This window comes from Strix uralensis, chromosome 33, assembly GCF_047716275.1.
Source record: "Strix uralensis isolate ZFMK-TIS-50842 chromosome 33, bStrUra1, whole genome shotgun sequence".
NCBI classification, from domain to species: domain Eukaryota; kingdom Metazoa; phylum Chordata; class Aves; order Strigiformes; family Strigidae; genus Strix; species Strix uralensis.
Genome location: NC_134004.1, coordinates 3,498,394 through 3,516,525, shown reverse-complemented (window position 1 = coordinate 3,516,525; position 18,132 = coordinate 3,498,394). Strand labels below are relative to the sequence as shown.

The following is an 18,132-nucleotide window of genomic DNA, read 5'->3' as shown; positions in this document are numbered from 1 at the left end:
TCCGGGGAAGCGAAGGGGGTGGGGGGAGCGACGCCGGGGCGGGGGTGTGGAGGCGGCTCCGGCTGGCACCGCTGTCGGCCGAGGGGGCTGTGCCGGGGCTGCTGGGGCCCCGGAGCAGCTCCCCGGGACGCGCTGGGGAGCGGCCACCGCCTGGCCCTGCACCCCTTCCCCCCGGGGTTTGCCGCCAGCCGACGGGGGAGTTGGTGGCCCTCGGCCCCAGCCACCGGCTGGTCCTGACCCGCCCGGCGTGGCAGAGGGGGGCGCAGGGGGGCACGGGGCGCAGGTGCCTTGTCTCCGCACCGGGGGTGTCCCCCCCCCGGTCCCAGCATCTCAAGCACCAGCTGGGAGATGAGCGGCGCTGGGGCAGCAGAGAATAACGGCAACGGGGGAGTGAGGGACCGGGGGGGGGGGGGGGGGGGGGGTGGTGGTGATACGCAGCTCCCGGACTGTTTCCTCCCTGCTCGCTCATGTCCCTGCTTCCTGTCAGACAGCTTTTAAATGCCGAACCATTAAAATTTTCCACCTCATTTGCAGCTCCTCATATGGTTAATTTTACTGGGACTGTCTATTTATTTATTTGCAGAGCCCTGCGGGGGGCGGGGGGAAGGGGGCTGGAAGCTGATTTGCTGCATCTGAGAAGTAGGGAGGGGAAGGGGGGAACCACCCGGAGAAGGGGGGAGTGCTCCAGCTAATTTATCAGCTGAAGAGAACAACTTAATTAGAGTCATCTGGAAAATTGGGTAAAACCCGTTTCATCAGCCTCCCATCCCCAGACCCCTTCCCTGCCGGCACTCATGGCCTTCTCTGCTGCTGCACAGGATAGCACATGCTTTGGGATGGGATGGGAGTGCTGGGGCCCAGCCGTACCAAGCAGATGGCCTTCATTACATGCAGGATCTAATTGGATTGATCAGCAGTTAATGGGAAATTAAGAGGTGAATCCCTTCCCCCCCTCCCAGCTCCACCATGTGCATCCTGGCTGCCCAGGTGCTCCGCACAGCCTCTCCAGCCAGGTGCAGCCCAGTCCCCTGCTGCCCTCCTCCTTCCCCGGGGGGGTGCAGCTACGTGGCAACTGAGGGGCAAGAGCCATCTGAACCCGATGAGCAAAGAGTTGAGAGTGCCACGGCCCTGCTGCGTGGGGGAGGATGGGCTCTGCTGGGTGGTTGTGCCTGCCTCTGCAGCCAGGAGGGCCACACCTCCCGGCAGGGGCACGGCTGCATGTGCTCCAGAGGCACTCTGATGTGCACCCACCAGTATGGCTGCTGAGCAGAAGTTTAGGGTTTGGTTTTGCTCATGTTTTTCCCATTTCTGGTGCCCACAGCCTAGCATCTCCCTGCTAAATCCTCTGCAGCTGGTTTATGCAAAGGGGTCTGCCTCTCACCCCAGCGCGTGTAACACATAGGGAATGTCAGAGTGGAGGAGCCACCCTGACCTGCCAGATTAATCACCTCAATTTTTCTCTGCATCTTGTGAAAGGTCAGGAGTCTTTGCAAGGCCCAGAAATTAATTGAAATACCACTGGTCCTGTGCTGGATCCATACATCATCCCAGGAGAGTGGTGCTGGCATGGAGGGGATGGGGGCACCTGCCTCCTGCACACATGAAGTGAGCCCTAGGGAGTGCCGTGGAGGTGAAGATGTCTGGGTGCTGCACCCCACGGCCTGCCCACCTTTTGTTCCCCCCAGGTGAGGCCCCGGGCTGCTCCCGTTTGCGTGGCGCTGCTCGAATCATCTCTGGCTTAGCAGATGCAGTGCTGGGAGATTGTTCTTCATCTCAGGGCAGGGAAATAAATGCATTAAACTAAACTAAACCGTCTCTGCTCCCCACCTGCCCCCCCAGCCATAAATCAGCATAAATGCAATTTACATATTCATGGTATTTATCCAATAACTGTCCTGTCCCAGATTAAATGTGCCCTGGAGATCGCTGGGGCTCCTTATCTGTGCCAGGATGCTCCCAGGAAGGAGCAGCTCTGCTCGGGGATTCGGGGGGGGGGGGAAGGGGGGGGCTGTGCTCGTCATCAGCCTCCATCTCTCCTGCTCCAGGCATGTCCTGGGAGAGGAGCTTGGAGGGGAAAATCCAGGGCTCGGCAGCAGTCCTGTCCCACAGCCCTGCCCTCCTGTCCAGAGCTTCCTTCCACCCTGGTCAGTGCCCTGCCATCGCTGTCTCCCACCTGGCCCAATGCCTCTCTGCCCGGGGCTCCCTGCCGTCTCTCCTTGTGCCCCTTCCTTCCTTCCCTGGTCTCCCTTCAGCCTCAGCAGTGCTGCGAGTGGAGCCTCAGGGTCCACACAGAGCTCCCTGTGCCCTGAGTCTCACCCCATCCCCAAGCAGCAGCGTGGGCAAGGAGAGGGGGCCTGTCCTGCACTGGCACCCGGAGGGGGGCACACTGACCTTCCTGCTTGGCTTGGAGGGAAGGGCCCGAGGAGAGCTGGCAAGGTTTGGGGGTCGGTGTCCCCAGCTCTGTGGTGCCCCCCCTGCCGTGTGCCCCACTGGCTGTGCTGTGCATGGGGGGGCACACACACCACACCTTCCACTTTGACAGGTCCTTGTCAGCAGTAATGACCAGCTCTGGGTCCAGCGGGGCCCCAGGGCTCAGTGCTGAGCTCGTTAGGGGGGATTTAATGAGGGCAGGAGGCAGGCACTGCCTCTGGCTGTTTGTCACACTGTCTCTGGCCTCACAGCCTGCCTAGTCCCTGAGCCGTGCTGCAGGTCCCCCATGGCCTGGCAGAGCACAGTACCCTCCACAGCCCCCAGCTCAGCCCCTGCTTCTCTCTGTCCCTGGGCACAGCTGGCGGGGCTGGGACTGCGGGATCTTGCTCTGGCACCCACGCAGCTCAGTGAGAGCCAATGGGACTAGCATCCTGCCTCTGGGGCTGTCCCCACCTCCAGGCTGCACCCCTGGGAGACACGGAGCCGCACAGGGGCCATCTGCATTGCCTTCCCCCACCCAGGGACTGGCATACCCGACCTTCCAGTGCTGTGAACAGCCAACTCACGCAGCCAAAGATGGGGGGTGGGCAGCTGGGCAGTGCCCTCCCTCCTCCTGCCCCTGCTCTAGGCCTCTCTGGTGCTGCAGAGGAGGAACAGTGTTGCTCAGGGATGCATGGGCGGGCCCTTGAGCAGTGGGGTGGAAGTGAGAGGCACCAAGAAAGCCAGATTTCAGGGGGCAGCAGAGCCACGGGCAAAGGGCGCTGCAGCCAGGGCATGAAGGCCTGACACGGGGGGGCGGTGCTGGTGTCTGTCCCACCCACAGAAGCGGAGGGGGGGGCCTCTCCCAGGGCCAAGCCACCGGCAGAGCAGCGTGCATGTCCCCCAGGTCCTGGGGGCTGTGTGGTGCTCGTGGGACAGGGCTGGTCTCAGCTGTGGGCCGTGCAGCGCTGGGCGTGGAGGGCGTGCAGGGCTGTGCACAGGGTGCCAGTGCTGGGGGGCTCAGTCGTGTGCCGCGGGCAGCAGTGGGGAGAGCCCAGGTGCCCCAGCCCTTCTGGGGGGGTTCAGCTTTGTGCCTGGGGGGTCCCGTCTGCAGTTTGCACTGTCTTTGCTGTGAGGCAGCCAGAAGTCCTTCTTGGCTCGACAACAAGCCGCGTAAACAGGAGCCCGCGGGCAGCATTAATTAGTTAAATATTTGGCAAAGGAGGTGGCACAGGCAGAATCTGAAAGAGCTGGGGGGGGCTGTGCTGTCACCTGCCCCACCACAGAGCAGGGCAGACCCCAGGCGTCTGGGAATGGTCGCATCCTGCTCGGTGCTGCTGGCCTATCCCAGCTGGGCCAGCCCTGGGACCACCGCGGTCTCCAGCGCACGGCAACGCAGCCTCCAGACCAGACCTCCATCTGCATTTTAAAGGCTGATGGTGAAGAGGGGCCCCCGGGGACCCCCCCGCCACAGCCTGTCGCTGCCTCGCTCTGAGCTGTGCAAACCAGCAGCTCCTCGCTCCAGCCCCCTTGCTCCTTGCTCCAGCCCCCAAAGGGCCCAAGTCCCTGGGTAGTGAGATCCCCCCTCTCCCTGGCACCCGTGTTTGCCCCCTCAGCTTTGTTCGTTACCTCTGTGGTCCAGCAATATCCCCCATGGGCGTTAATCAAGGGGAGCGTTAATCAAGGGGAGCGTTAATCCGGGGCAGCGCTAAATTCTCGGAGGCGAGGTCTGGGAGGGGCAGATTTGGCTCCAGCACGGGGGGGGGGGGCCCAGTGAGGGGTGAGGGAGGGGCCGGCAACCACAGTGATCCTGCGCGGGGCCTGGGCGTTGCAGAGGGACCAGGCGTTTCGGAGCAATCCCCACTCTACCTGCTGCCCCACCCTGGCTCCTGACCTCCAGACTGTGGGGCCCACCCTCCCAAATCATTAACCGAGGATGAAACACCCCAAAGTCTGGCTGGGGAGTGATGACCGTGTGCAGCGTCTGTCCCCACAGCCCCTGTGATGTGAACTAAATCCATCCTAATTAGCACTGATTTGCATGGGGAAATGAAAATTAATCTAGCCTGGGTTTACTGGAATTAGTGATTCTAGTTGGGCAGATCGGAAGGTGGCAGATGTCCGGGAGGGCAGGACGTGGTGTGGCAGAAAGCTGTCTGGCCCTCACCTCTCCCTCCCCAGCCCTGTTTTGGGGGCCCTTGCTCAGCACCCCCTGCCCCCTTGCCGTGGCGTGGCCGAGCTGTAGAGCCCTGGGGCTGCCAGGGAGCGTCTGCCGGGACTGGGCTTGGACGCCTGGGTTCTGCCCTTCCTGGGTGGCACAGGGACGTGGGTCTACCCCCTGCCCCCCACCCCTGGGTGTCCCTGATTGTGGGATACAGAAAACAGCACTTTTCTGACCCCATTGCCCCATCCCGCAGGTTGTTTCTGGACACAGCAGGAAGAGAGCGAAGGGTGGGGAAGACACTGGCTCTGGCACCTCCAGGGTGGGAGATGCTGCAAAGCTCCCAGGCCGTCAGGTTGCTGTGGGGGCAGGTGTGTCATGTGCACACGCGTGTACTTCTATTCACGTGCCTCCGCGCACCCATCTCTGTGCCTGTGTTTCCACAGGAGTCTCTGTGTCCCTGCAAGCCTATTCCTCCCCTGCGTGTTGGTACGTGTGTTCCCCCGTGCACCCCCCGTGCGTGTGTTCCCCTGTGCACACCCCGTGCGTGTGTTCCCCTGTGCACACCGCGCAGGAGCACATGCGGGAGCACATTCTCATTCTGGAGGCGGGGGCCCACCAGGGAACGGGTGGAGGGGAGCGAGCCCTGGCTGTGCCCTCTTTGGAGACCTCTGGCCCCGGCTCTCTCCCGACACGGGTGCTGCCTGGCCCGGGGGTAGCACCGTGGCTCATTGTTATGGGGCCCGTGACAATGCGGTGAGCAGAATTATCATCGTGCTCATGAAAAATTAACAAGGAGCAAACAGCTGGGCAGGCGCTCTGTCCGCCAAGGCTGAGGGTGGCACAGTGTGGGCCCGTTGGTGTTGGCCACAGGATGGAGTCTGGTGCCTGTCACTTCTTCACACAGCACCCCTCCTTGGTGTGATCCTTCCAGACCCAAAACCTGCCCATCCCTCTGGGATCGTGTCTCCCCACCAGGCACGAGGACCCAGACCTTGGGCAGGTTTGTCCCCGTGCCCCATCACCACCCCCAGGGCACGTCTGGATGTGGTGGACCCCTCCCAGCTGGCCCCAGGGATTTCAGACCGGCTGACAGGAGCAAGACCTCCAGCTCCTGCGGCTGCATTTGCAAGTCAACCAGAAGCTCAAGGGCTGCTGGTGGTGGTGGTGGCAGGGGCTACCTGTCCTGTCTACCTGGGGACAGGGACGGGGACACCCTGGGGAGGACAGCGAGGACAGAGCAAAGGGAGGGGGCTGTACTCTTCCCCCCCCTCCCCTGTGTCTTCTCTGGCTGGGGTGGGGGTGTTGCTTTTCTGTAGAACTGTTGTTGCCCCCCCCCCCCCCCCATAGGGCTGTAAACACTCAATTAAGCATGAGCGCATGGTCCTGCCTTCCCTGTCGCTGCTGGTAATTATGTAGGTTTTTCGGTGTCAGGCACTGCGGGGAAGCACGATTACAGCTAATTGGAGCGGCTCTCCCCAGCCCAGGCCCTTCTGCAGCTGCTGGAGCCGCCGCGTGACAGCGGCTCTGTGCCCCCCGGGTCTGCACCCGCAGGACGCTGGGTCCTTCCCACCCGTGCGCCCCGTCCCTTTGGTGCTGCGGGTCTGGGCGAGGAGCCTGCTGGGGGCCTCACACCCCGCTCTGCTCCATGCTGGGTATGGGGCCCGCCCGCGACGTTGCAGGGACCCGTTTGGGCCCACCGGGCCCCCCCAGCCACCTCGGAGGCTGCAGCAGGATGGGACCAGCTGGCGCTGCTGGCCGGGGCAGGGGGGGTCTGCGCTGCGGGCGGGAAGCAGCCTGGCCCCGTGCGACAGCGAGGGGCTGAGCATACCTGCGGCCGGGCTGCGTGGAACTGAGGATCCTCTGGGAGCCGGGGAGGGTCTGCAGGCTAGAAGGGGGCTGCCCTGAAGCATGAGCCCCCCCACCAGAGCAGGGCCCGAGAGCTGGGGTGGCTGGGGGTGGAGCGCGAGGACCTGCCGCTGCCTGTCCCAGGGGAGATGCATCAGGAGAGCAGCGTCTGCCATTGATTTCTTATTATGGAGTTCAGCAAGAAAAATGAGGCGCTGGGGCTGCGGAGCAGCAGCCGTGATTTGTCGCCTTCTCGCCATGTCCTGGCGGGGATAGGAATTGATTTTGGAGTCTCTGGCATCAGTCAGCAGGTCTGGGGGTGGCAGATGGGGAGCTGGCGAGGGGGCGGCTGCCGGGGGCTGAGCACAGGGCCCCGGGCTGGGGGAGATGGGACCCGCAGCCTGGTGCCGAGGCTGCTCCCCAGCCCCCAAGTCCCCCCTCCCAGTCGGGAGCCGCGGGGCTCTGGCGGGTGCCCGAGCTCGCGGGTGCCTCCCTGGGAGGGGTCGAGGCTCCTTTGGGCGGGGGTCGAGGCTTCGGCCGGGCCGGCCCGCAGGGACCAGAGCGGTTCTGCAGCGGCCCCGCGGGCTGTGGCGTCCCCCGACCCCGGTCCCCGCCGCGGCCACGAGAGGGCGCCCCAGGACTCCCGGAGGCCCCGGGGCGGCCCCACGCGGGAGGGCGGCCAGGGGCGGGGGTGGGCGCTGCCCGGCCACGAGCACGCGCGGCCCCCGCGGGGGGGGTGTTCCTGCGTGACAGCCCCGTACACGCGTGTCCCAGCCATGTGCACGCGTGTCCCAGCCGTGTGCGTGTGTCTCGGCCATGTGCACTCGTGTCCCAGCCGCGTGTTCCCCTGCTCGGCGCTCTCCGTCCCCACCAGTGTCTCTGTCACAATGAAGGAAGAGCCTATTATGTTTATTAAATTGTATCAAGGCAGCATTACAGCAATTGGCAGCTGGTGACCCCGGTTATTTATAAAACAGGCTTTGGAAATCGCAGCTCTGCGCTTGGGCTTTTCTTCAGAGAATTATAGAAAAAAAAATCAATATTGCGGGACGGGGCCAAGTCGGTGGTTAATTGTGGGGTCGGTTCCAGGAAATGCCTCCTGGTGCGACCCATGGAAGAGCTGACACCCCCGTTCCCCCCCCGTCCCCCCAACCCCTCGCCAGGGCTCCTGCCCTGCAGCCCCCACCCTCTGTGGTGGCTACGGGGGGGACACCACCCCCCCACCCCCCCCCCTTCCCGGCACCCGGGCGCTGCCCAGGCTGGCGGCTCTGGGGCCAGAAAAGGCCAAGGGAGAGCGAGTGGCACTGGGTCCCTGGGCTGGCGGGGACAGGGGAGGGGGGTCAGCTTGTCCACACTTTACAGCGCCACCGGGGGTGTCAGAGTCTCGGGGTGTCGGGCTGGGGTGTTCCCTCCCATCCTGCAGCAGCTGTGGGTCAGAGAGTGGCTCTCCTGGTGCTCATCACACAGCGCCCCATGATTAATGGGGGGAATTAGGATGATAATAGCCCTTTAAATGAAGGTGCCAGTTACAAATGACATGTGCCCGTGCTCTGTGATGGATGTGCCAGGGTGCTGGCAGGCAAGCGTGCGCAGAGGCACATTGTGGCCAGGGCAGAAGCAAGGAGGCACCTGTGCTGTCATAGAGATCAGTGACATCATGGGGTGGGCATGACATCACAGCTCAAAGTGAAGGGATGTGGGACAATCCCAGCGCTGTGTGCTCATGGTGGTCTGGCAGGGAGTAAGGGCCATGGTCGTGCCACCATTATGTGTCTGTGCAAGTCACCGTGACATGTCATGATAGTGCCGGTGTGTCTCTTCATGGGGCTGCTGGTGCTGCCCAGCCTCACCAGCCCCCCGCGGGGCCCCTCGCGCCCTCCGGCGCGGCTCTGCTGGGGCCCGGGCGAGGGGTCCCAGCCCCGGTCCCCCCCCTCAGGATCCAGCCCCTTCGCCCCATGCTGGAGCTCATCCTGCAGCGCGGCTCTGTGGGGCTGTGAAATATATCCCGTTAATTCACCATTTAATTATTGGCTGTTTGTTTATTGTTTGTTTGCTTTAGTTGGTATGAATTTTTTACGACGGTTTCCATTGCGCCCCGCCAAAAGCCGGTGAGATTTACAGCTTTAGCATGAGCAGAGCCTTAACGAAGGAAAGGTTCCCCGTTAGCAGCAAGGGATGACCCCGTGTCACCATCAGAGGAGGGTTTGCAGTGGCTCCTTCCAGGGCTGGGGGGGTGGCGCAACCAGTGGGTGCCCACTGTGGGGCCAGGGAGGCTGTGGGGAGGCTGTGAACTGCGGGGCAGCGGCCCCAGGGGCTGTGTGGAGTGGGGAGAGTGGTTGGGGGACTGGGGGAGCTGCATGGGGACGGGGGGCTGAGTGCCAGGGCTGGGAGCCAGAGGAAACAGCGTGCTCAGGTGCAGGCACGTTCAGCCCCAAGCCGCAGCATCTCCCATTAATGAAGCACTTCATCACCGCGGCATTGGGGGGGGGGGGGGGGCACCCAATTCGGAATGATAAATTCCCCGCGACGGCCCTGCGCTCGCTTGCAGCAGCCGTGATTCTCCTTCATCTTGAATAATATTTTTGGAGTGGTTGTAAAATAACCCGCCACAGCAGCTGCGCGTGGAGACACCAAGGCCCAGCGGCTCTCTCCAGCCCCCCCGCCCCATTTGTCTTTGCAGCTCCCCACAGCCCTTGTGTGCGGGGAGCTGCCCAGACGTGTGGGCACGCGCCTGAGTGTGCACCTAGACACACGTGTTTGTGTGCATGCACGTGTGCAAGCCTGTGTCTGCTTGTAAAGGCGTGTGTGTCCACGTGCATCTGCTGGGGCGTGTGTGTGCGCGCGTGTGTACGTGTGTGTACATATGTGTGTGTATATGTGTGTGTACGTGTGTGTGCACATGTGTGTACATGTGTGTCTGCACATGTGTGTGTACGTGTGTGTGTGCACGTGTGTGTACGTGTGTGTGCGCAGGGTGTCTGTGCACGTGTGTGTGTGTGGTCGTGCGGGCAGGGCTGTGTCTGTGCACGCGCGTGTGAGCGTGGGGCTGCCTGTGTGCGCACCTCCCTGTAGCGCTGCGTTTGCAGGTGAGTGTCCATGCACGTGTGCGCTTCCCGAGGGCCGCTGCTCTAATTCTTTTCTCTCCAGGAAGTACCTGTGGGCCGTCTTGTTCCTCCCCAGGAGCACCGACCCCCCCAGCTCTGTGCGGGGCCAGGCAGGGGCAGCCATGAAGGAGAAGCAGCTGCGGCAGCGTCTCTTCACTGGTGTTGGTTGTGTCCCCCTCTGGCAGGGGGTGGGCAGCGCTGGAGCAGCCACAGCGCACCCAGGAGGGCTCGGGAGCAGCGGGGCACACGCTGTAATCGCCACAGAAGAGGCAAGCACGGCACAGAATTAAACTACCTCTTAATTACAGTCATTAATGAGCACGGAGGCAGCTGGGCTCTGTGGGCAGGGAATCCCGCTGCATCTCCAGGGGAAGGCCAGGGCTGGTCCGCAGGGAGCCGGGAGCAGGGCAGGGCGCTCCGAAGCAGAGCTGGCTGCGGTGGCACCGGGACATCCCCGGCTCCCGGTGCTGCTGGACGCGCCCGTGGGATCCCTGCTCAGTGCTTTGGTGCTCCGAAGGGGATGTGGCACTGCACAAGTCCCCCCTCTTACCCGTGGCCTCCTCCCGCACACCTCTGCCGTGAGCCCACCCCCGCAGCCCCGCGCTACTGTCCCCGGGCCGCAGCAGCCGCTGGCAGAGAACGCGGCAAAGGACACGCGCGTGCCTGTGCTGAGGGCAGGATGCACTCTGTCTTGGGGAGTGGCACTTAATCAATCCCATTTCAAAACTCTAATTATATCAACAAAGGCCTCAACACGGCGCTGCTGGCTGAAATTCAGGTCTTGTTTATTTATTTCCACACACTCCAAAGAAGTTTCTCCCCTTTGTCCTTTTATACTTTGCTGAAAGAAATGAGGTTCGGGTGGAGAGGCACTGACAGGGCTGTGCTGTGCTGGGTGGAGGGTGCTGGGGTGGGGAGGGCGGCCGGACTGCTGGGCTGGGGGGGCAGCAGTGGGGGTCTGGGGGGGTGTGGGAGAGCGGAGACTCCCTGGGGTGCCCCAAGCCAAAACTGCAAAGCGGGGGGCTTACAGGTCAGCGGTAGAAAGAATTGCCAGAGCTCTTGTGTGCGTGCACACAGGCGCAGGGGTGTTCCTGTGCAAGCGCCTGCTGCCGTGTCAGCGTGTATGTTGTCTCCCTGTGCACACGTGTGTGCACTCACATGAGCAAAGGCTGGTCTCCGGGGGGGCACCGGCTTTTGGCCGCCAGCCCTCAGTGGAAGGGGACTGGCCTGTGCTTGTCAGGCGGGTGACGCTGCCGCCATCGTGCACCACACCACCGTGCTCTGCCGCCAGACGTGGGCTGCGCTGGCTCCTGCCACTGCCAGGACATGACCAGCCCCGCCTTGGCGAGGGCCGGGGAGGCCCAGTCCCTGCTCAGTTCCAGCCTGCTGCTGTCGGCTGCCCACTCCGTCCATCTCCCCAGTCTTTTGTTAAGAGCCAGTGGATACAAATAGCTGGTTTCCATATGCACAGCAGCATCTGTTACTGCCAGGGAGATTTGCATTGCTAAATGTAAATTGGGTGTTATATCATTTATCATAAATGGGAGGGTGGAGGGGGGCGCTGAGGGGAGGCAGCAAACATCGGTGAAGTTGTCATAACAAATCACACGACTCATAGTTCGCCCTGGCAGGAAGGTGCAGAGCACCCTGTGAAGGATTCGCATGTGGAGGGAAGGGACCGGCCCCTTGTATGGAGAGAGACACTGAGGCAGGAATGCGGTCTGGGGTGCAGCAGCATGAGGGGAGCTCAGGCACCCAAACCCAAAGCTGGTCCTTACCCCAGTGATCGGGACTCACTATGGGAGGGGCAGGGTGCAGCTGGGGTTCAGGACCTGATCCTCAGCCTCCCTCTCCCAGCTTGCAGTGTCCCTGGGCCGGGATCCCCATCCTGTCCCGCCCCGTCCCTCCCAGCCCTGCTGCAGACGCCTCCCTCGCGTGTCCTGCCCACCCTTCGTCCTCGGACGGCACTCGGGGACCTGCCGTCGCAGCCGGACCTTCCCCACACCCTCGCCATGAAGGGCCCCCTGCTCGGAGCCATGTTCTCCCGGCACGTCAAGCGGCACCCCGGAGTGAGTCCCCCTACACCCTCTCTTGCCAGGGATCCCCCCCAGTTCCTCCCCATCCTTCTGCATCCCTCTGCCCCTCTCCTCTTCCCAGGGACCTCCCGCAGCCCCTGTCCCTCCTTCCCACCCTCCCCATTCCTCCTGCCCTCCTCTGCCCTTTGTGCTCTTCGCCAGCTCCCTCTTCCACTCCCCAAACCCCTTCCCAGCCTCCCGGTCCAGATGCTCTGCCCTCCCCACGCCTTCCCAGCCTGTCCCTGCTCGCCAGCTTCCCCTTCATACCATCCTCCTGGCTCTCACAGCATCCTCCAGCTAAGCCGGGCGGTCCTGGCGGTCCCCAGCCCTCCTTCAGTGAGGAGAGGTGGGACCACCCTGCTGACCCGCTCCCTCCGTCCAGTGCCGCCGAGGGGCCAGGGCTCCTTCTCTGAGCCGGGCTGGGCTTTGGGCACATCGACCCTTACTTACCCTGACAGACACGCCTGTGGCAGCTGGTGCAGGGTGCTGCTCCATGTCCTCCCCCCATGCTACAACCTGCTCCGGGGGGAATCTTGGAGGGTGGGGGAGTGGAAATCAAGCCCCCTCCCCACTCACCTTGGCAGTCCCGGGTTTGAAGTGCCAACTCCCATCCTTCCAGCTCAGATCTGTCCCTGTCCCCTGCCATCAAAATTTCAAGCTGATGGTTTTGTGTACAAAGATGCTTAAACCCTCATCAACCACAGACCCCCTGAGACAGCGGCAGCCGGGCCAGTGCCCCCGCCTTGCCAGGATGGGCCTCTTGCTGCCGGGCTGGATCCCCTCCTGCAGCAGAGACCTGGCCCTTGTCAGAAGGTCCCCAGTCCCCCTCCCATCCCCATCCCTGTCCCCATCCCGGCTGCCCAGTGCCCTTCCTAGAGACCTGGCAGGAGCTGGTGGCCTGGGGAGGGTTTACGAGCTGCAAGCGCCGGGCTGAAAGTCACGTAAGCTGTTGGCAGTTGGGTTTGGGGCGGGTAGAGCAGCCAGGCTGGAAAGGATGATGAGCCATGGCTGCGCGTCCGACGCCTGGCTCGCTGGCAGGCTCGGGCAGGGGAGCGGAGTCCAGGGCTGGAGCAAGAGGCACTTCCAGGGGAAGGCAGGTGCCTGCACGCTGCCAGCACCGTGGGCACAGGCAGCCAGGGTGCCTGGGTGCTTTTCCTGTCCTTGGAGAGAGCGGACGATGGACAGCACAGGCCAGGGCTCCTGCGCTATCTTCACAGAACTGCTCCGTGTTTCTGTGTGGAGAATGGGGGGATTTGGGTCTTTTCTGTTCATGACCGGCACAGTTTCCCCAGCTGGAAAACAGAGGACTGTGTATGACTTGGGGAGCACAGAGAAGCCCCCAAACAGTACGTGTAAAGGGGGGTTGGTCCTGGGTGCCTGCACTGACGTGCCTGGCATGCGCCCAGCGCCGTTAAGCGGGATTACTGGCGGCAGAGGTTGCTGGGGCAATTTTTGACATGTCATCCATTACATGTGATCAGCTGCAGCTCGTACTGGGCAGGTACATCAGCACTTTCACCTGGCAATAGATTCTCCCACCGCAGCATGCCCGGCTGCCTGCCCGCCTGGCAGTGATTAATGTCCCAGGCATGCCGGTGGAGCACTGTGGTGGTGAAGCGCAGAAGGACAAGAACCTGCCTGGTGTGGCAGTCCAGGGGCTGCACGGCTCAACAGGCGCCTTTTGGGCACTGGGCGGAGCCTGGCGCTGTGTCCCGCCATCCTCTCGCCTCGGCACATGGTCCTGCTGCTGGAGGGGACGCTGGCGTGAGGCACTCATCCCACCTGGTCCAGGCACGGGGCCCCCGCCTCACCCAGCACCTTCACGTGTTTGTTTTCTCCTTCCTGTTGCTGTAGCCGCAGTGGTAGGAACGGGACCGGATCCCCACTCTGGCATAGCTGGCACTGGCTCGCTGCTGGGTCACTTGGAAGGACTGGGTGGTGGCTGGGGCTGCAGTCAGCCTGCGGCAGGGACCGGCCGTGCCTGGCCGGGGGGCTTGGCCCCACTGCCAGCAGAGACAGGGGTCCCGGGGAGCAGGATGGCATCTGCCTCGCCCCAGCAGGTCCCCACAATCAGGGTTAAAGGGCAAACGCTGCACGCACACGAGCAGCATTTTAATTCTCCATACGCTTAAGGTCAAGCTCTCAGCACATCTTGTTTATTTCTGTGCATCTCTTGGGATGGATCGGGCCCCGCTGCCTGCACCTAAAGCTCTGGAGACCCTCACCTGCTGCATGAGCAGTCCCCCAGCTCCCCCTTACCCTTAAGTCTTCCCAGGCATTAATTACCCAGAAGGTGTCAGCAGCAGATGGTGAGACGAACCCGTCGCCCCGAATCTCCTCCAACAGACACCGCAATTCCCAGCACTGTGGAGTTCGTCTTGATTAGCCAGCGCAGTTGGGTAGCGGCTACTGCCAGATCCTCTTGGCACCCAGCCGCACACGGAGCAAAAGATCATTATCTGCTGATGCCTCCGACCTCCCGACTTGGCGCTGGCATCTGCCGGGCGTTTGATCACCCGGCGCGGATGCAGAGCGCTGCTTGGCTTGGGCACGGGTGCTGCCGGGCAGGAGCTGGGCCGTGATGGGGGCACTGGGAGAGGATGGGGGGGCTCCAGCCAGGCACTGACGGCTGAGCAGGAAGCGCTTGGGAGGGGAACACATCTGACTGCCTGGGTGTCAACCACCTCCCCGTGCAGGTCATGGAGGTGCTTGGCAGAGAACAGAGGGGTTTGGACAGACCCTTTCCTTCATGTTTTAGAGTCATGTCTCCCCCAGTCTCATCCAAGTGGGGAAACTGAGTCACCATGCGGTAGGTGGTCGGGTGGGGGTTCGGAGACACTTGCTAAGAGCTCAAGCTGCCAAGCAGAACTACAAATATAACCAAGGCGCTCAGGTGCTGGCAACGCAAACTGCGCGGCGCGCATGGCACTCGCAGCTCCGCCGGCCCCCGCTCCCCACTCGCGCTAATGGGCACTGCGCGGTGCCGGCCATGTTTGCCTTCCCAGGGGCGCAGGTTGGAGGGAGGTTCATTACGCTCAGACCGTCTTCCCCGGCACGGGGGCCGCGGCAATTTGGGGGAGGTCAAAGCAGCCTCATCTCAGCTCCAATTGAGGCCGCGTCCCCCCGGGCACTGGGGGATTGGCAGCGCGAGTGGAGGGGGGGAGTGGAGATGAGAAGATGGAGCTGGTCACCCTGCAAAGGCGCGATGAAAGCCCCTGTGTGCACAGAGCGGGGCGAAGGGACCTCCTGTCCACTGCGGGGCTGAGGCAGCTCCTGGGGGGGGTCCTGAGTGCCCCCCCCACACTGTGCTGTCACCATGTCCCCAGGACCTGCTCTGGACCCAGCTGCTCGGCCACCTGCGTGATGCCTGGCCCCAGAACGTCCCAGTCCGTCCCTTCTGTGGGCACAGGGGAAGATGAACTGAACCCTCCTCATCTCGTGCTTCATCGGGAGATGGTGGGGAAGGGGTGAAGGGCCCAGGGGGTGCAGCTGCAGGGGGGCAGAGAGCCTGCCCAAGCGGGGCCGCGGGGCTCGGGGCCAAACCCTGCCCAGGCTTGAGTCTCTTGCGGAGGAATCGTTAGCTGGGGCTCAGCCGTTGACTGGGGGCACCACGCACACCAGGAACGGGGCCCCTGGGCCCTCACCCGTGGCCGCACCAGCCAGCGCCGGCGCCGGGCATCAGCAGGTGGAGGGGAAGTGATTTCTCATTCCAAATCCAATTCCTCTCCAACACGAGCCGATTTTTCTCTCCCTCTTTTAATTCAGTCACTCAAGCTGACAGCTACACTGTGTACTGCAGCCCAGCTACAGGATTGCTCTGCCATATTTCCCCTGTAAATCTCCCGGTGTGTCAGCTCTCCCTTTCACTCTCCAGTCGGCCTGATAAATATTCATTTTATTGGGGTATTTTTCATTTCTCTCTCTCTCTCTCTCTCTCTGCAGCTCATTCCCCTCATTGGCTTCATCAGTGTGGGCCTGGGCAGCGCTGTCCTGTACCTGCTGAGGCTGGCCCTGTACAGCCCGGACGTCAGGTACGGGCGGGGTGGCCCCGGGCCCCCCCGGCACTTGCCCCGCGCCCAGGGGATGAGGGGCGGACGCCCCGGGGTGGGGGTGGGTGCTGAGGTGCACAAGGCGCCTCGACACACTCTGACACCTTCGTGGCAAGGGGGGGGCAAACCCAGGTGCTGCAGTGCCTGGAGGGGGTGAGGGAAGAGGGGGCCCCATCTGCCCTCTCCATGCTCGGGGGTGGGGGGGAACAAGGGCCCCTCAACCTGCTGCTCTGGGCCCTGCACCAGCTGCTGTGACCCCGGCGGCGGGCAGGAGAGAATCGCAGCGAGGTTACAGGGACGGCAGAGGGAGCGGGATGGATGGTGGATGACGAAGCAGATAAAAGCAGTATGTGACTGACGAGAGAGGGAAAGACTGTGGGGAGGGATAGATTGACAGAGGAACGGGAAACCAGTGGGATGGAAGGTTGAAGAAGGAACGGGGAGAGAGGAAGGGTGGGAGGGATGGACAGACATAAAAACAGTGTGCAAGGATGAATGGAGAGGGAGAGAAGGGAGAGGGAGACGAGGTGTGAGGCTGGATTGATGAGGAGCAGAGGGCGGACGGATTGGCACAGGACAGACAGGCACGCTGTGGCGCGTGAGGCTGTTTTTTCTTTTTCCCTTGTAGCTCAGTGGCCCACGGTCCCTGCAGCCCCACGCTGTCTAATGCCTATCTAATATTTGTTTGCTCCCGGTAAAACGCTCATTGATTTAATTTGACGCCAGCTGCCCAGGGTACTTAGCTCAGCAATTAGCAGATCCAGGCACCTTGTCTTTGATGGTGGAAGCACAGGGGTGTGCGTGTGTGTGTGGGGGGGGGATAAAACAACAGCAGCATCTCCACAGCACATTAATGCTATTAAACAGCTCCAGGGGTCTGCATTTACAGCAGAGCCCCCCCTCCAGCCCCCAACGTGCACGCACACACACACGCTGGCGCATCTTCCCAGATGGAAAATGCTGCTCTTGGCCAACACCAGCGGATTGCAGGGGAACGGGAGAGGGGGAGACATGAGCTGCTCTCTCCAGGGACCCATCCCACGGCTTTGCTGACCTTCCACAACCCCTCCCGGGGCCAGACGGGACGTGTCCTCTTTGGGAAGGCTTCATCCGACCAGCACTGGCCGCCCCGTGCAGCCGCCTTGCACACTCACCAGCACCGCGCGCCCCGGGGCTGCTCACGGGGCCCCCCACGGCAGGCGGGCAGCAGTGTCCCCGCCGAACCGGGAGCGAAGGCTGGGGGCTTGCGGGGGGCTGGGGAGGCCTTTGGGAGAGGGAAGGGGGGCAGAGCAGCCGAGGCTAGAGGGCAGCTTGTCCCCCGGGTGGGAGCAGCAGGGCTGTGTGTGCAGAGGAGCCGGCTGGGGGGGGGCAGGCAGACGTGCACCGCTGCACATACGACCGACGACGCGGCTTGCGGCCAGCCCTGCGCCGGGGCAGCAGCCAGGTTGTGGTTTGGATGAGTCAGACCATGGCCGTGGCACAAGCCTGGGCAGGGATGCTCCGGCCTGCCCCCCCCACCCCACTCCTCACCCCAGGGGGCTTGGAGGGACCCGGTCAGAGCCCCCCAGCCTGCCCACCACAGCAGAACTGGGGAGCATGGGTATGATGGCATCTGGGATTATTTCTGCGGAAAGCCAGGGCTGGGGGCCCTAGCAGGGGTAAGATGGGGGGGGGGGGGCGGCACCTGTCTCCCCCATCTTCCTTACAGGTGCTGACAGCCCCATCACCCCTTGCAGCTGGGATCGAAAAAATAATCCTGAACCCTGGAATAAGCTGAGCCCCACGGACCAGTATAAAGTGAGCACTGGGTGAACCAGGGGCCTGGCACACTCTGGGGTGGGGGAACGGCCACGTTTAGAGCAAGACATGGCGTGTTCCTGGGGGAAGGGGGAGAGGTGGCATCAGCCCTGGGGCAGAGGTGCATGAGCCCTCCAGCTCCTTGTGCTCAGGTTTGGGGAGGGGAGCGCTGTACCGACGGCCACAGGGGACACAACCCCCTCTCATGTCCCTCCCTTCTCCAGTTTCTGGCAGTTTCCACCGACTACAAGAGCCTCAAGAAGGACCGTCCCAGTTTCTGAGCTGACCCCAGGATGTGCTGGGGCAGGGGAGAGCGCACCCACACCCCAGCAGCACCGCCACGGCCCCCACCAGCCCCCCCGGCTCTCACCTGTCCCCTGGCTCTGCGACAGCCACTGCGCACACAGGTCCGACCGCTTCCCCAGCACCCCCGAGCCCTGGGGCTGTGCCCCCCACAATAAACCCCATCACTGGAGCAGTATGACCGCTGTGGCCAGCGCCCCCCACCCTGCCGGGCACAGGCTGTCACCGTGTCTCACCTGCATGAAACGGGAAGGCCAGTAATAAATTACTGGGGGCAGGGAGGCAGCGAAGTAGATTATGTGTGCTGCTCCCAAGCCCATAAACATAGGAAACATTCGACACCCCCCCCGTGAAGGCTGGGGTGGGGGCTCTGGTCCCACTGGAAG

General features: G+C 62.9%; 1 protein-coding gene across 1 annotated transcript; it reads left to right on the top strand.

The window, feature by feature from the left end:
• The first annotated feature begins 11,484 nt into the window (after positions 1-11,484).
• NDUFA4L2 (NDUFA4 mitochondrial complex associated like 2) lies at positions 11,485-17,924 on the top strand. The gene is made up of 4 exons (XM_074853737.1): positions 11,485-11,591; positions 15,540-15,628; positions 17,383-17,443; positions 17,668-17,924. The coding sequence occupies exons 1-4, from the start codon at positions 11,535-11,537 to the stop codon at positions 17,722-17,724; spliced, it is 264 nt and encodes an 87-aa protein (XP_074709838.1). The 5' UTR covers positions 11,485-11,534; the 3' UTR covers positions 17,725-17,924.
• The last annotated feature ends 208 nt before the right edge of the window (positions 17,925-18,132 follow it).